Source organism: Ranitomeya imitator, chromosome 6, assembly GCF_032444005.1.
Source record: "Ranitomeya imitator isolate aRanImi1 chromosome 6, aRanImi1.pri, whole genome shotgun sequence".
NCBI lineage: Eukaryota > Metazoa > Chordata > Amphibia > Anura > Dendrobatidae > Ranitomeya > Ranitomeya imitator.
This window is the reverse complement of record NC_091287.1, coordinates 29,456,685-29,473,053: the sequence shown is the minus strand read 5'-3', so window position 1 is coordinate 29,473,053 and position 16,369 is coordinate 29,456,685. Positions and strand designations below refer to the sequence as shown.

The window sequence follows — 16,369 nt, the reverse complement described above, 5'->3', positions numbered from 1 at the left end:
ACGTCAGAGAGATGTCTGGAGAGAAGGATCAGGCATGATGAACTTCAGACAGATGTCTGGAGAGAAGGATTGGACATGTTGAACTTCAGACAAATGTCGGGGAGAGAAGGATCGGGTATGTAGAATGTCAGAGAGATGTCTGGAGAGTAGGATCAGGCATGATGAACTTCAGACAGATGTCTGGAGAGAAGGATTGGACATGTTGAACTTCAGACAGATGTCGGGGAGAGAAGGATCGGGTATGTAGAACGTCAGAGAGATGTCTGGAGAGTAGGATCAGGCATGATGAACTTCAGACAGATGTCTGGAGAGAAGGATCGGGTATGTAGAACGTCAGAGAGATGTCTGGAGAGAAGGATCAGGCATGATGAACTTCAGACAGATGTCTGGAGAGAAGGATTGGACATGTTGAACTTCAGACAAATGTCGGGGAGAGAAGGATCGGGTATGTAGAATGTCAGAGAGATGTCTGGAGAGTAGGATCAGGCATGATGAACTTCAGACAGATGTCGGGGAGAGAAGGATCGGGTATGTAGAACGTCAGAGAGATGTCTGGAGAGAAGGATCGGGCATGATGAACTTCATCGCTGATCATTTCACTCGCAGAGGTGGCATCTGGTACTAGATCTCTCTGGTGGTGACGTTCTTCCCTCTTCCCATGCAGGACACATGGATGCTCTGCCGTGCTCGTAATGTAGTCAATTTTTAGGAAAGGCAGCAAGACACAATTCTCCGTGAGATAAGATCTCAGGATGTTTTTGCGTTAGAGTCAGAGGGAGATTCTTCATTACGCAGCACATTTTAGGGCTTCCTTGGACCCTTTGTAAGGTCATGATTTCCAGCTCTGGCCCTAAACACGTCAACTGGTGCAGAAGTTTGTGAATCCTGAAGCCCCAAGTTCTCCACCGACTTGCGTTGTACCAGCAGCCGCAGTCTTTGCTCTTGGAGGTTGATGAGACGCTTCATTACACAGGTTCTAGACGAGAACGTCTTACAGCAGGTGATAGCGTCACCTCACAGGAGAAGAGCGCATCCTGCAGTCAGTTCTCTACGTGACCTTCATCTGCCCAGCCTCAGGTGTGAATATATTGATTGCACGCTTCATCAATTCGAGGATTTACCAGACTAGTGTTCTTCCCTTCAGCTCTCCTACGTCACCACGACCATGCCAGCCGGAAAGGTTGCCGCCTGTAGATTACCTGTGGTTAAAGAAGGCATCACAGCGCCCTCTGCTGGACTCTATGGCATCTGCATGGCTTGGTCTTTTCTATGACCTTGACTATCATCTAACGGGCATTGCTTAGCTATTACAAAATCACAAAAAGTGCACAAGCCCTAAAAAATGCCATAACCCCATGCCAAAGACACATTTTATATGCCAGTCATATACCCTGATACACTGGCTCCGAGGCACCTGTCCCTCAATGGATTTCTCCTTTTAATTTCGATTAATTGCTGCAAAAGTGTATGTGTGCCCCCTAAATTCACCTGAAAAGTGTCATCTAGAGTAATTTTTTATAATATTTTAAAATGATTCTTTAAATTATTAATAATGACCCAAAGCTTCCCCAGAGTTCCTCTAACAGTAATAGTGCTCCCGTGTTATACCCCAGTGGTAATAATGCTGCTCCAAAATGCCCCCAACGGCAATAGTGTTCTCGCATTATATCCCAATGGTAATAATGCTCCTCCAGAGTGCCCCCAACAGTAATAGTGCTCCTGTGTTATACCCCAGTGGTAATAATGCTCCTCCAAAATGCCCCCAATAGTAACAGTGCTCCCGTGTTATACCCCAGTGGTAATAATGCTGCTCCAAAATGCCCCCAACAGTAATAGTGCTCCTGTGTTATACCCCAGTGGTAATAATGCTGCTGCAAAATGCCTCCAACAGTAATAGTGCTCCTGTGTTATACCCCAGTGGTAATAATGCTGCTCCAAAATGCCTCCAACAGTAATAGTGCTCCTGTGTTATACCCCAGTGGTAATAATGCTGCTCCAAAATGCCTCCAACAGTAATAGTGCTTCCGTGTTATACCCCAGTGGTAATAATGCTCCTCCAAAATGCCCCCAACGGCAATAGTGTTCTCACATTATATCCCAATGGTAATAATGCTCCTCCAGAGTGCCCCCAACAGTAATAGTACTCCAGCATTATACCCCAATGGAAATAATGCTCCTCCAAAATGCCCCCAACAGTAATAGTGCTCCCGTGTTATACCCCAATGGTAATGTTCCTTCAAAGTAATAATGCTCCCATCATAGAGAAATTAGCTGTATTATTCCCCCTTTAGTGCCTCTCAGTAATAGAGCCCCTCAAAGTGCCCCCAATAGTGATAATATTCCTCATGGACTGATTGGACGGAGGAGGCAATGTAATCTGTGAGGTTCTTCTGGGGAATATAGAGTGAAATGAACATGGAACGATCGGCCATAACATGGAAACCACCTGCTGATATAATATATTACGTGTAGGGTGCCCGGTCTGTCCAGTGTTGGGTCGCTGGTGCGTGTCTGATCCGTGTGACGCCAGGAGCCGAGGTTTCCCGGCAGAACTATGTAACTATTGCGTTATGTAAGTCGTCACCTCGTGGCCATGGCCTGGAAGACAATGTGATACGTCTATATGTTGACTACATTTAGAATTCGGACTAATGGTGTAGCTGAGCTCTGTAGTTCCACTCTCTCCTTAACCGTCTGATCTTCTCTTACAGATGAAGAAGGTCTCGGCGTCAGCATCATTGGAATGGGGGTTGGAGCGGACACGGGACTGGAGAAACTTGGAATATTTGTCAAAACCGTTACAGAAGGAGGAGCTGCCCAAAGAGACGGCAGGTACGAGCAAGAAGTCGCCCATGTTATACCGCTGGGATGTATGGATTCTAGACACTACGCATGGATGGGAGAGGCTATAGGTGCAAAAAAAATGCAGTAACGCAGCCCAGGCTGTGATTGTAGCTTCCACAGAACCCCCAGATTCCAAATTCTTTGTTGTAACATCCCCGGAAATTTATAGCCCTGGACTAGAAAGAAAAGTCCAAAACTTGCAAACATGAAACGTGAAAATTGAATTGGATTACTGCACTAGAAATATGAAAAATTGAGAAAGTTTAGCGCATAAATTGGCCAATTCATGTGTACCTGGTAGCCACGATAAGGCGTTTCTCTTTTACCAGGACCTAGCAGTGCCTTTCCTCACCTAGAATAAAGTCTTCATCTGTATAGGAACATAAATCCTCTGTTAGACTAAAATCTATATCTCTGTGGAGGGGTAGTGGTCCTGCTGGGATTAAAAACACCTGTGGTTAAAAGGAGGAGTGCTCAGTCAGAAGGCTAATGAATACAAACGTCAAAAAACTGACCGTCACATCCAAACATAGACTAAGTGTGAACAGGTGCTGAATCTATGCGCTAAACTTTCTCAATTTTTCATATTTCTAGTGCAGTAATGCAACTCAATTTTGACATTTCATGTTTGCAAGTTTTGACGCTACAGTGTGCTGCCTTGTTGTTTGAGAGTATATGAGTTGGTGACTCTAGGTTCAGCACCTGTTCACACTTAAGGTACCTTCACACATAACGATATTGTTAACGATATCGTTGCTTTTTGTGACGTAGCAACGATATCGTTAATAAAATCGTTATGTGTGACAGCGACCAACGATCAGGCCCCTGCTGGGAGATCGTTGGTCGCTGAATAAAGTCCAGAACTTTATTTCGTCGCTGGACTCCTGCTGACATCGCTGGATCGGCGTGTGTGACACCGATCCAGCGATGTCTTCACTGGTAACCAGGGTAAACATCGGGTAACTAAGCGCAGGGCCGCGCTTAGTTTTTTCTCTGCATGCGTTGTGTTGCAGAAATGCAACATGTAGTAATTTTTGCGGCGTTTTTTTTGCCGCAAAAAACCGCATGCGTTTTTTCGCGGCAAAAAAGCCTATTGATGGCTATGTAAACGCATGCGTTTTTAAGCACATGTGTTTGTTTGCGTTAAAAACGCATGCGTTTTTATGAAAAAAAACAGAAAACACACTGATATGCCACCCCCCACCATAAAGGTGATAAAGGGATCCTAACCCCAACCCTAAAGGGATCCTAACCCTAAGCCTAACCCTAACCCTAAAGGGATCCTAACCCTACCCCTAACCCTACCCCTAACCCTAAAGGGATCCTAACCCTAAAGGGATCCTAACCCTACCCCTAACCCTACCCCTAACTCTAAAGGGATCCTAACCCTAAAGGGATCCTAACCCTACCCCTAAATGGATCCTAACCCTAACCCTAATCCCTTTATGATCCCTACCCCTAACCCTAACTATTTCTGTTTATAGTGGGTTTTTTACTTTATTTTGATGATTGGCAGCTGTCACACATTTCTCATCATGCTTTTAAAAAACGCAAACGCATGAAAAAACGCATGTAAACGCGTCAAAACGCCGCGTTTTTTTCACCACATGCAAAAACGCATTTTGAAACGCAAGTGTGAAACCAGCCTAATAGATAGATAGATGATAGATAGATAATTGATAGATAATAGATACATAATAGATAAAAGATAGATAGATAACAGATATATAAAATAATAGATAGATAATAGTTGATAGACAGATAATAGATAGATAATAGATAGATGGATGATAGATAATATATATATAATAGATAGATAGATGATAATAATAATAATCTTTATTTTTATATAGCGCTAACATATTCCGCAGCGCTTTACAGGTTGCACACGTTATCATCGCTGTCCCCGTTGGGGCTCACAATCTAAATTCCCTATCAGTATGTCTTTGGTGATGATAGATAGATACTACATAAATATATAGATAATAGATAGAGAGATGATAGATAGATTTATTTCTAGGCTCTATTCACACATCCATTTGTTACGATCCGTGTTTCTAGATTTTTTTTGCAGTTGTCGTCCTAAAAACGAATGAAACTTGGATGGAGTTCTGCAGTATAAATAAATAAATAAATAATCTTTATTTTTATATAGCGCTAACATATTCCGTAGCGCGTTACAGTTTGCACACATCATCACTGTCCCCATTGGGGCTCACAATCTACATTCCCTATCAGTATGTGTTTGGAATGTGGGAGGAAACCGGAGAACCCGGAGGAAACCCACGCAAACACGGGGAGAACATACAAACTCTTTGCAGATGTTGTCCTTGGTGGGATTTGAACCCAGGACTCAGTCTTCCCCGTTGCATCCATTAAATACCGGTCCCCACAGTTTTTAATGTCCGAGTCTGGTCCACAAAGCAGATGACAATAGGCCGGGCTCTGAGTCTCGCGGACCAGAGACTGATGTGTGTATGGATCCAAGAAACTCTATGTGCTGTCCGTGGAAAAATACAGGCAGCACTAGCACGCGTTCCGCAGATGTGTGACTGCAGCCGTCTGCCCAGGAGAGGAGTATTTGATTAGTTTTAGTGACCCATTAAACATGGGTCGCCTCGTCGTGGCTCGTGGGCTCTCATGAATTGGCCAATTTGTGTGCTAAGTACTTTCATGTTTTAAGTGTATCGTATAGAGCGGATCCTCCACCTGCCACCAGACCGCAGGCCACGGGGGCGGTAAATGGAGGCACCGGTTTCCCATGTGCTCTGGGTCGATAATAATTTGACAAATTAGTTGGGATCGTTTTTGTAGATAAGTATACATTGTTATTAATAGGTATAAAAGGACAGTAACAACGATGTCCAAAATAATGCTGCACGAACCGTCCCCCAAAAAACTCCAAAATTATTTGGTCATTGTGACAAAAGATCGTAGCAAGAATATACGTAGAACTAAGGGGATACGGGTAACATTCTCCAGCCTGCGCCATTTTTTTATGTGTTCAAAATAAGATTAAATAATAAAACAAGAGTCTCTATAATTTTTAGGATCTGATGTTTTTATAATGGAGACATCAATCCTGAATTTACAGGAGAAAATATTCACAATGTGATGTTCTGCATCGCGATAACCTTTAAAGGTCAAAATCAACGTCGCCCCATAGATCGAATCTGACAATCTTCGGGAGACGTCTTAGTTTCTTCCTATTATTGCAGTTGGAAAGTGTTTATAGGGATTTTGTAAATTAATGGGGGCTTCATACTTATGCGTAGATATAGGACAGGCACCTGCGCGTCTCCGCGTGCCAGCACACTTAGTACCGCTGAATCCAGTGATAACACTCGGGCTACCTGCAGTCACCAGCAGAGGGAGCTCACAGCGCACATATGTATACACATGGCTTCCAGTGATTGCTCCCCCTTGTGGCCGATGCTGGTAGGGTTTTAAAGGGGACTTGCTCGCTCTATATGATGTCCTGATTATTCTAATGTCAGGTGACCCCCTAACTTACAGTTAGAGATGAGCAGTGACCTGGTTCAGTGGCCCTGTGAGTAGTTCGTAGCCACAAAACAGACGTCCTGTGACCCGCCACGTTCCTGCTTACCGATGCATTTATAGTAAATAGTCACGCCCCCAATGCCCTTAAAGGTTAATTTGCATGTGGATAATAAGCTTGCTTTCTCAGCGTCGGCACGTCGGATTACTACAAGACAAGTATTATTTTTATTGCTTTCTACGACCTATAATGTCATACCACAAATACCAGGAGAAAATATCATCCTGACATGTTCCCTTTAAAAATTCCCATCCATCCCTTTAAGCTGAGCTCCTTATCGATTATTACTGTATGCTGTTGCAGGATGGTTTTTGCCGTGATGGAAAAATTAGCCGAAAAAGATTCTTATCGTAGTAATTAGAGACCCTATGAGGGAGTGAACAGGGCGGCCTTTATTTCTGCGAGCGCCATAATTAGCGCACATGCAGCTGTTTCCCCGGATAATTGGGGGTCTGCGGGTAGTTATTTCACATCGCCGGGCTGATGGGAGCAGCATTAGTCACGGATCTGCCTGATGAGCCTTTGTGATACGAGTGACAGAGCCGGAACATTGGAACTTAGAGGACGAGAAGTCCGCGGAGCCCAAAAGCTGCAATATAAAGAGGAGCCAGCGCTTCTCCAGTGTAGTCAATGACAGTGTACTCGCTCTGGAATAAGTTGGTGAAATAAGAGTTTGATATTGTTCTTACTTTTTACATAGTTGCCAATTTTCCCCCTTAATTTGTTACTTCCTTTAGCAGCTCCAGCTTGACATTGAGCGCTGCTCCTGAGTGTACTGGTTACCAGTAAGCTGAAGTCTTGCTCTCTTATTTTGCCCACCCCTGGTCTTGCTCTTACTCTTACTGTTGATTAGTTGCCAAGAGTTCCAGATTACTCTGTCCCTGCTGGTATGGTCCCTGCTAATATGGTCCCTGCTGTTATGGTCCCTGCTGGTATGGTCCCTGCTAATATGGTCCCTGCTGTTATGGTCCCTGCTGATATGGTCCCTGCTGATATGGTCCCTGCTGGTATGGTCACTGCTGGTATGGTCCCTGGTGGTATGGCCCCCGGTGGTATGGTCCCTGCTGGTATGGTCCCTGCTGGTATGGTCCCTGCTGGTATGGTCACTGCTGGTATGGTCCCTGCTGGTATGGCCCCCGGTGGTATGGTCCCTGCTGGTATGGTCCCTGCTGGTATGGTCACTGCTGGTATGGTCCCTGCTGGTATGGCCCCCGGTGGTATGGTCCCTGCTGGTATGATCCCTGGTGGTATGGTCACTGCTGGTATGGTCTCTGCTGATATGATCCCTGGTGGTATGGTCCCTGTTGGTATAGTCCCTGCTGATATAGTCCCTGCTGGTATGGTCCCTGCTGGTATGGTCCTTGCTGATATGGTCCCTGCTCGTATGGTCCCCGCTGATATGGTCCCTGCTGATATGGTCCCTGTTGGTATGGTCCCTGCTCGTATGGTCCCTGCTCGTATGGTCCCTGCTCGTATGGTCCCTGCTGTAATGGTGCCTACTGTTATGTTCGTTGCTGGTATAGTCCCTGCTGATATTTTCCCACTCATATGGTCCCTAGTGTTATGGTCCCTGCTGGTGTGGTCCCTTCTTATATGGTCTCTGGTGGTATGGTTCCCGCTGATATGGTCACTGGTGGTATGGTTCCCACTGGTATGGTCCCTGGTGTTATGGTCCCTGCTGGTGTGGTCCCTTCTTATATGGTCTCTGGTGGTATGGTTCCCGCCGATACGGTCACTGGTGGTATGGTCCTTGCTGATATGGTCCCTTCTGGTATGGTTCCTGGTGGTGCGTTCTCCACTACGTGAGCCAGTGCTTTAGGTACCACCTGGGCTCCAATTGGTGAATTAGTAGTTTGAGTCCTTCCATGATGATCCAGTGGTGACCCATGGATGTAACTGGTTATCAGTCATCATCGATTGTGGAGCGTCTGCTTCTCTCGTGGTACAGAGTCCATGTGTAGTGACCCTTTGGTCTCTGGACATGCTGCTTTGCACTGATTATCCATCCCTGATAGCGGTGATTTGCTCTTCATTTCCTATTGATCAGGTAACAATCACAGCTGATTTTGATGTTGGAGTGATGCACCGTCCATCTCTGAGCATTTTGTTGGGATCTTAGGGCAAATTGTCAACTTTTTGTGACTTATTCTGCATCCCCAGTGATCTACCCCAGTGCATTGTCCACCACTACTGTCCTTGTGGTAGACTGCCAGTCCTTGGTGTCCTACTAGTGCATTGTCCATCCCTGGTGTCCTTGTGGTAGATTGCCAGTCCTTGGTGTCCTACTAGTGCATTATCCACCACTACTGTCCTTGTGGTAGATTGCCAATCCTTGGTGTCCTACTAGTGCATTGTCCTTCTCTGATGTCCTTGTGGTAGATTGCCAATCCTTGGTGTCCTACTAGTGCATTGTCCATCCCTGGTGTCCTTGTGGTAGATTGCCAGTCCTTGGTGTCCTACTAGAGCATTGTCCATCCCTGGTGTCCTTGTGGTAGACGAGACCCTGACATGAAGCTCCTCTTGGACAGGAGTTACTAAATCCAGAACGACTAACCTTCTCGCTGGGGGTCTCTTCAGTAATGTTGGGGGTCTGAGTTTGTAATTGTCCACCTGAGTATGTACAGTGGGGCAAAAAAGTATTTAGTCAGTCAGCAATAGTGCAAGTTCCACCACTTAAAAAGATGAGAGGCGTCTGTAATTTACATCATAGGTAGACCTCAACTATGGGAGACAAACTGAGAAAAAAATCCAGAAAATCACATTGTCTGTTTTTTTAACATTTTATTTGCATATTATGGTGGAAAATAAGTATTTGGTCAGAAACAAACAATCAAGATTTCTGGCTCTCACAGACCTGTAACTTCTTCTTGAAGAGTCTCCTCTTTCCTCCACTCATTACCTGTAGTAATGGCACCTGTTTAAACTTGTTATCAGTATAAAAAGACACCTGTGCACACCCTCAAACAGTCTGACTCCAAACTCCACTATGGTGAAGACCAAAGAGCTGTCAAAGGACACCAGAAACAAAATTGTAGCCCTGCACCAGGCTGGGAAGACTGAATCTGCAATAGCCAACCAGCTTGGAGTGAAGAAATCAACAGTGGGAGCAATAATTAGAAAATGGAAGACATACAAGACCACTGATAATCTCCCTCGATCTGGGGCTCCACGCAAAATCCCACCCCGTGGGGTCGGAATGATCACAAGAACGGTGAGCAAAAATCCCAGAACCACGCGGGGGGACCTAGTGAATGAACTGCAGAGAGCTGGGACCAATGTAACAAGTCCTACCATAAGTAACACACTACGCCACCATGGACTCAGATCCTGCAGTGCCAGACGTATCCCACTGCTTAAGCCAGTACATGTCCGGGCCCGTCTGACGTTTGCTAGAGAGCATTTGGATGATCCAGAGGAGTTTTGGGAGAATGTCCTATGGTCTGATGAAACCAAACTGGAACTGTTTGGTAGAAACACAACTTGTCGTGTTTGGAGGAAAAAGAATACTGAGTTGCATCCATCAAACACCATACCTACTGTAAAGCATGGTGGTAGAAACATCATGCTTTGGGGCTGTTTCTCTGCAAAGGGGCCAGGACGACTGATCCGGGTACATGAAAGAATGAATGGGGCCATGTATCATGAGATTTTGAGTGCAAACCTCCTTCCATCAGCAAGGGCATTGAAGATGAAACGTGGCTGGGTCTTTCAACATGACAATGATCCAAAGCACACCGCCAGGGCAACGAAGGAGTGGTTTCGTAAGAAGCATTTCAAGGTCCTGGAGTGGCCTAGCCAGTCTCCAGATCTCAACCCTATAGAAAACCTTTGGAGGGAGTTGAAAGTCCGTGTTGCCAAGCGAAAAGCCAAAAACATCACTGCTCTAGAGGAGATCTGCATGGAGGAATGGGCCAACATACCAACAACAGTGTGTGGCAACCTTGTGAAGACTTACAGAAAACGTTTGACCTCTGTCATTGCCAACAAAGGATATATTACAAAGTATTGAGATGAAATTTTGTTTCTGACCAAATACTTATTTTCCACCATAATATGCAAATAAAATGTTAAAAAAACAGACAATGTGATTTTCTGGATTTTTTTTTCTCAGTTTGTCTCCCATAGTTGAGGTCTACCTATGATGTAAATTACAGACGCCTCTCATCTTTTTAAGTGGTGGAACTTGCACTATTGCTGACTGACTAAATACTTTTTTGCCCCACTGTAATTGTCCACCTTTCAGCATCATGATGTTTCTTTAACTCCAACCTCCTGTGCTGGTTAATCTATTTATATAATCACCTTAAATTGTCTGTCATCCACTTCCGTCTGGACGTACTTAAATCCCACAATCCACCACATAGGAAGTACGCCGACCGCTGTATTGGAATACCCAAGTGATGGGTATTCCAATATGGCACCCGCTGGTGGTACCAGGCACTTGCGCAGTACCACCAGCGGGTCATCGCCGGACCCCCCGCTGCTGGGACTCCCCCGCTGCAACAACCCCACGCGGCAAGGAGCTCTCCCCACCACTGGGATCCTGGCCGCCACTGGGATCCCGACTGCCTCTGGGATCCAGACCACCAGGGCACCCTCTCCGCCGGGAAGCCATACGAAAATGATTCACTGCGCGGCTGTGTCTTTGGAGTCAGAAATGCTTCCAGGGGCGATCCCCATGGTGTTCTTGCGTCTCAATATCTAAACTGCTGCTGGAACCAACCTATTGAACGGTACCACCAGCGGAACACCGTCGCACCACACACACTGTATATGCCGTACGCACCACACACTCACACACACACACACTCGCACACACATTCACACACACACACACGCTCACACACACTCACTCACACTCACATGCTCTCACACTCATATTCACACGCATGCTCACATTCACGCTCACATTCACACACTCATGCAGCCTCTTGCGCGGTACCACCTGCGGAACACCCTTGCGAACACGCCGCCGCCGGGATCAGCCAAATTATTCACTGACTGCCGCCATCTTTGTACAGGAGGAGCGCATGCGCAGTTTTAATGTGACCGCCACTATCTGTCTGCACAAAGATGGCGGCTGTCTGATTTACTGCGCTTGTGCGTATTATGCGAATGATTAGGCTGATCCCGGCGGCAGATACGCGACGTGTCTACGGGCAGAGGGAGCCAGTCACATTAAAGGGGTTTTCCAACGAACGAAAGTTAATTTTAAAAATTGACTGTGTCTGACCGTGTACAGAGCGTTCCACAATACTGACATTACAGCAGGGGATCACGGTGGATTCATTTTGTGAGGTAAAATATTTCACTGACTGTTTTTTAAAAATATTTTACCTCATAAAATGTATTCTCTGCGTTCTCCTGCTGTAATGTCAGTATTGTCTTTTGCTTCCTCCCCTGCCCAGAAGCTGTGGTATGTTCTGTACATGGTCAGACACAGGGGTGAGTGTGTCTGACAATGCATGGAGCATACCACATCTCCTGGGCAGGGGAGGAAGCAAAAGACAATACTGACATTACAGCAGGGGACCACAGTGGATTCATTTTGTGAGGTAAAATATTTCACTTACTGTTTTTTAAAAAATATTTTACCTCACAAAATGAATCCACTGTGATCCCCTGCTGTAATGTCTGGATTGTCTTTTGCTTCCTCCCCTGCCCAGGAGCTGTGGTATATTCGGTACACGGTCAGACACAGACAATTTTTAAAATGAACGTTTGTTTGTGGGAAAACCCCTTTAAAAAGCAAATATCAACGCCAATATGGTTCCTCCTAAAAAATACGCCAATGAAAGGAAAGCAGCAAAGGCACAACGTCGAAGACAACAAAAGGCAACAGCATCGCTGGGACAAAAACAAAGCGTAGACATCAAGCACAGGAGTCCCCTGATGCAAAAGTCATTAGATTATCACAGGATGCCATTAGGTAACAATAGCGCCACATGCCTGCCCCCATCGTGATATTACCGCTCTCCCGATGCGATAGCATTGGGCCTCCATATAGTTTCTTAATATATCGTTAAGGGGGTTGTCCAGGTTTGTCCAAAATGTAGGCAAAGGCAGGTAATTCTTTAAAATGGAAGCTCCCGCCTGCTTCTCCTCGCCATGCTTTGTGAAGTGCAGCAGTGACATCCCCGGTATAACATGTGACCGCTGTAGCCAATCACAGGCCTCAGACAAAATGAGAACGCCAAAGGGTGTGATTGCCTGCAGTGGTCCCTGCTGGGGAGTTGCAGAGATGTGGCCCCGCACTAGCAGGTGATTCAGTAAGTAATGCTTATTTTAATATTTAAACAGTTAATTGTCTTTGCCCCATCTTTGGATGATCATGAGCAACCACTTTAAAAAGGACCAATATATGTAAAAAAAAGGAAAAAAAAAAAAGTTTTTACCTGGTGTGAGTGCCGCTGTTCTCCTGAATCCGGCGATGTTTTTCTTTTGTTTCTACGCCTCTCCCTTCCTGAGATTTGGCCTTCTCTTCTCTGTACATAAATCTAGTCTTGTAAGCCAAGTGGGTGTGGTCCCCAGTTTTTCTCGGTGGCGCCCATGCCCAGTTGCCTAAATAGACTGTAGTTGCATACAGAGAAGAAGGGTCTATATCTCAGGGATGGAGAGGCGTGGAAACAGAAGAAAGACAGCGCCGGATTCAGGAGAAGAGCAGGATTTACCCCAGGTAACAGACAAAATCATAATTATGGCAGGTTTTCTTTGCAGAGGGTTTGGAGCTCTGTATCAGCTCCAACCACCATATAGTCATAAAGATGTTAATTTTTTGTCCACCTGCAGTCGCCACTAGGGGGAGCCTGTGAGCTTACTGGTTTAATATTGAATTTAGTGTATAAAAGTTGGCAGTGGTCTCCCCCCCGTGACACTTGTGGGCATGGAAAATGTTATCAGGGTGTTCAATAATGAACATTTCCTTTTTTTTAGTTTTTACCATGTTTATTTATGTCTATTTTTCTACATTTCCAGGATTCTTGTCAACGATCAAATCTTAGAAGTAGATGGAATTAGTCTGGTCGGCGTCACCCAAAATTTTGCAGCCACCGTTCTCCGAAACACCAAAGGAAAAGTCAGGTAATGATGTTTTGTTGTTATAGGGCGGCTCCGCTGTCTGCACCGATAATCTGGCTGGGGTCTTAATAACTTAGATGTCGGCTGGATGGGAGATGACTTAATAGGACTGTCCGAATGAAGGCGAGCACAAGGGCCCCATTGATTGTCCCAGTAAGAACCCAGCAACAATTGTTTGATTTCATGAGATTTCATGATCTGGTGTGGATCCTACCCAGAAGCTGAGGGCTCAGCACCGTCACTAAATGTGAGGAGTAATGAAGGTGGAACCATGTGAGATCCTTACTATGGAGGCTTCATTTTCACAAAACAAAGCAATTGCGCTCGTTTCGGCCAAAAGGCTTTCCAGCTTTTTTGCAGACTTTGCACAAATCATGTTTTGCACAGGCAGAATATTGCTGAGTCCAGGGCAAAATCTGCAGTCAAAAAGCTGGAACATCGTGTCGTCAAGTCCTAAAACAAGAGACAGGAAATGAGAGAAAGAAATTAGTTGCATATCCAGCGCACACTCAACACATCACCCAAACTGCTCGCTATTTATTAGTGAAAGCCGGCGGAGGTCCCGAGACACCAACTCTAGAGACCACTGAGGCAATGTGTCCAGTAGTGGAGGATACACCTCAGGTGATCATTCACAACCTGTGAAAAGCATCAATCTGGCGGTGGATATACTTCTGTCCCACCCATGGTGGTAACTGTTCCTCTACAGGGCGAGGTGACACCTTCGGTAACTGTCCCTTCTATGGTGACACCTCCGGTAACTGTCCCTCCCAGGGTCCTAATAACTTCATAAACTGCTCTCTCCTGACAGTGACGCCGCTTGTAGCTGTCCCTTATGTGGTGCTGATACCTCCTGTAATTGTCCTTCTTGTGGTGCTGATGCCTCCTGTAGCTGTTCTCTCGCAATTGTAATACAAGTATTTATCAGCCGAGACCAGGAGTGGAGATAAATACAGAAGTGATGACGTGTTTCTATTATACTTTTCATTTGATTGTTCCTCTCCTGGTTTTGGCTACAAATATTGAGGTAAAATACTGGCCAAAAACTGACTGTATGTCCACCTCATGGTTGTGATACCTCCTGTAGGTGTCCCTCTTGTGGTGGTGATGCATCCTGTACCTTTCCCTCACATGGTGGTCAATGTCTCCTGTAGTAGTAGCTGTCCCTCTTGTAGTGGTGATCCCTTTAGTAGCTGTCCCTATTGTGGTGGTGATACCTCCTGTAGGTGTCCCTCATGTGGTAGTCATATCTACTGTAGCTATCCTTCTTGTGGTGGTGATACCTCCTGTAGGTGTCCCTCATGTGGCGGTCATATCTGCTGTAGCTATCCCTCTTGTGGTGGTGATACCTCCTGTAGGTGTCCCTCATGTGGTGGTCATATCTACTGTAGCTATCCTTCTTGTGGTGGTGATACCTCCTGTAGGTGTCCCTCATGTGGCGGTCATATCTGCTGTAGCTATCCCTCTTGTGGTGGTGATAGCTCCTGTAGGTGTCCCTCATGTGGTGGTCATATCTACTGTATATGTCCTTCTTGTGTTGGTGATACCTCCTGTAGCTGTCCCTAACATGTTAGGGCATGTTAGGTTAGGCTATGGGTTGAACTAGATGGACTTAGTCTTCCTTCAACCTTAATAACTATGTAACTCTTGTGTTGGAGATGCTTACTGTAGATGTCCATCTTGTGGTGGTAATACATCCATTAGCTATCCCTCTTGTTTTGGTGATACAACCAGTAGCTGTGCCTCTCATGGTGGTGATATCTCCTGTAGCTGTCCCTCTCATGTTGGTGATACCTCCTGTAGCTGACCCGCTGGAGTTAGTGAAACCTCCTGTAGCTGAGTCTCTGGTGTTAGTGATACCTCCAGTAGCTGTGTCTCTCGTGATGGCACCTCCAGTAGTTGTCCCTCCCATGTTGGTGATATCACCACCATGAGAGGCACAGCTACAGGAGATATCACCACCATGAGAGGCACAGCTACAGGAGATATCTCTTGTAGCTGTCCCTATCATGTTGGTGATACCTCCTGTAGCTGACCCGCTGGAGTTAGTGAAACCTCCTGTAGCTGACTCTCTGGTGTTAGTGATACCTCCAGTAGCTGTGTCTCTCATGATGGCACCTCCAGTAGTTGTCCCTCCCATGTTGGTGATATCACCACCATGAGAGGCACAGCTACAGGAGATATCACCACCATGAGAGGCACAGCTACAGGAGATATCACCACCACGAGAGGCACAGCTACAGGAGATATCTCCTGTAGCTGTCCCTATCATGTTGGTGATACCTCCAGTAGCTGACCCTCTGGCGTTAGTGATACCTCCAGTAGCTGTGTCTCTCGTGATGGCACCTCCAGTAGTTGTCCCTCCCATGTTGGTGATACCTCCTGTAGCTGTCCCTCCCATGTTGGTGATACCTTCTGTAGCTGTGTTTCTCATTGTGATGATATCTCCTGTAGTTGTCACTCCCATGTTGGTGATACCTCCTGTAGCTGTCCCTTTGTAGTGGTGATACCTCCTGTAGCTGACCCTCTGGTGTTAGTGATACTTCCTGTAGCTGACCCTCTGGTGTTAGTGATACCTCCTGTAGCTGACCCTCTGGTTTTAGTGATACCTCCTGTAGCTGTCCCTCTCATGTTGGTGATACCTCCTGTAGCTGTCCCTTTGTAGTGGTGACACCTCCTGTAGCTGACCCTCTGATGTTAGAGATACCTCCTGTAGCTGTGTCTCTCATGGTGTTGGCACCTCATGTAGCTGTCCCTCCTATGTTGGTGATACCTCTTGTAGCTGTCCCTCCTATGTTGGCAATACCCCCTGCAGCTATTCCTCTTGTGTTGGCGATACCCCCTGCAGCTATTTCTCTTGTGTTGGTGATACCTCCTGTAGCTGACCGT

The 16,369-nt window shown here is 45.9% G+C and overlaps 1 protein-coding gene across 2 annotated transcripts in view; it reads left to right on the top strand.

Moving 5' to 3' along the window:
• PPP1R9A (protein phosphatase 1 regulatory subunit 9A) overlaps positions 1 to 16,369 on the top strand; it is a 167,787-nt gene that overhangs the window by 93,560 nt on the left and 57,858 nt on the right. For both annotated transcript variants that reach the window (XM_069729374.1, XM_069729375.1), the window contains exons 4-5: positions 2,712 to 2,832; positions 13,379 to 13,483. In XM_069729374.1, coding sequence (XP_069585475.1) covers positions 2,712 to 2,832; positions 13,379 to 13,483 — 226 coding nt within the window. The remainder of the gene's footprint in view (positions 1 to 2,711; positions 2,833 to 13,378; positions 13,484 to 16,369) is intronic.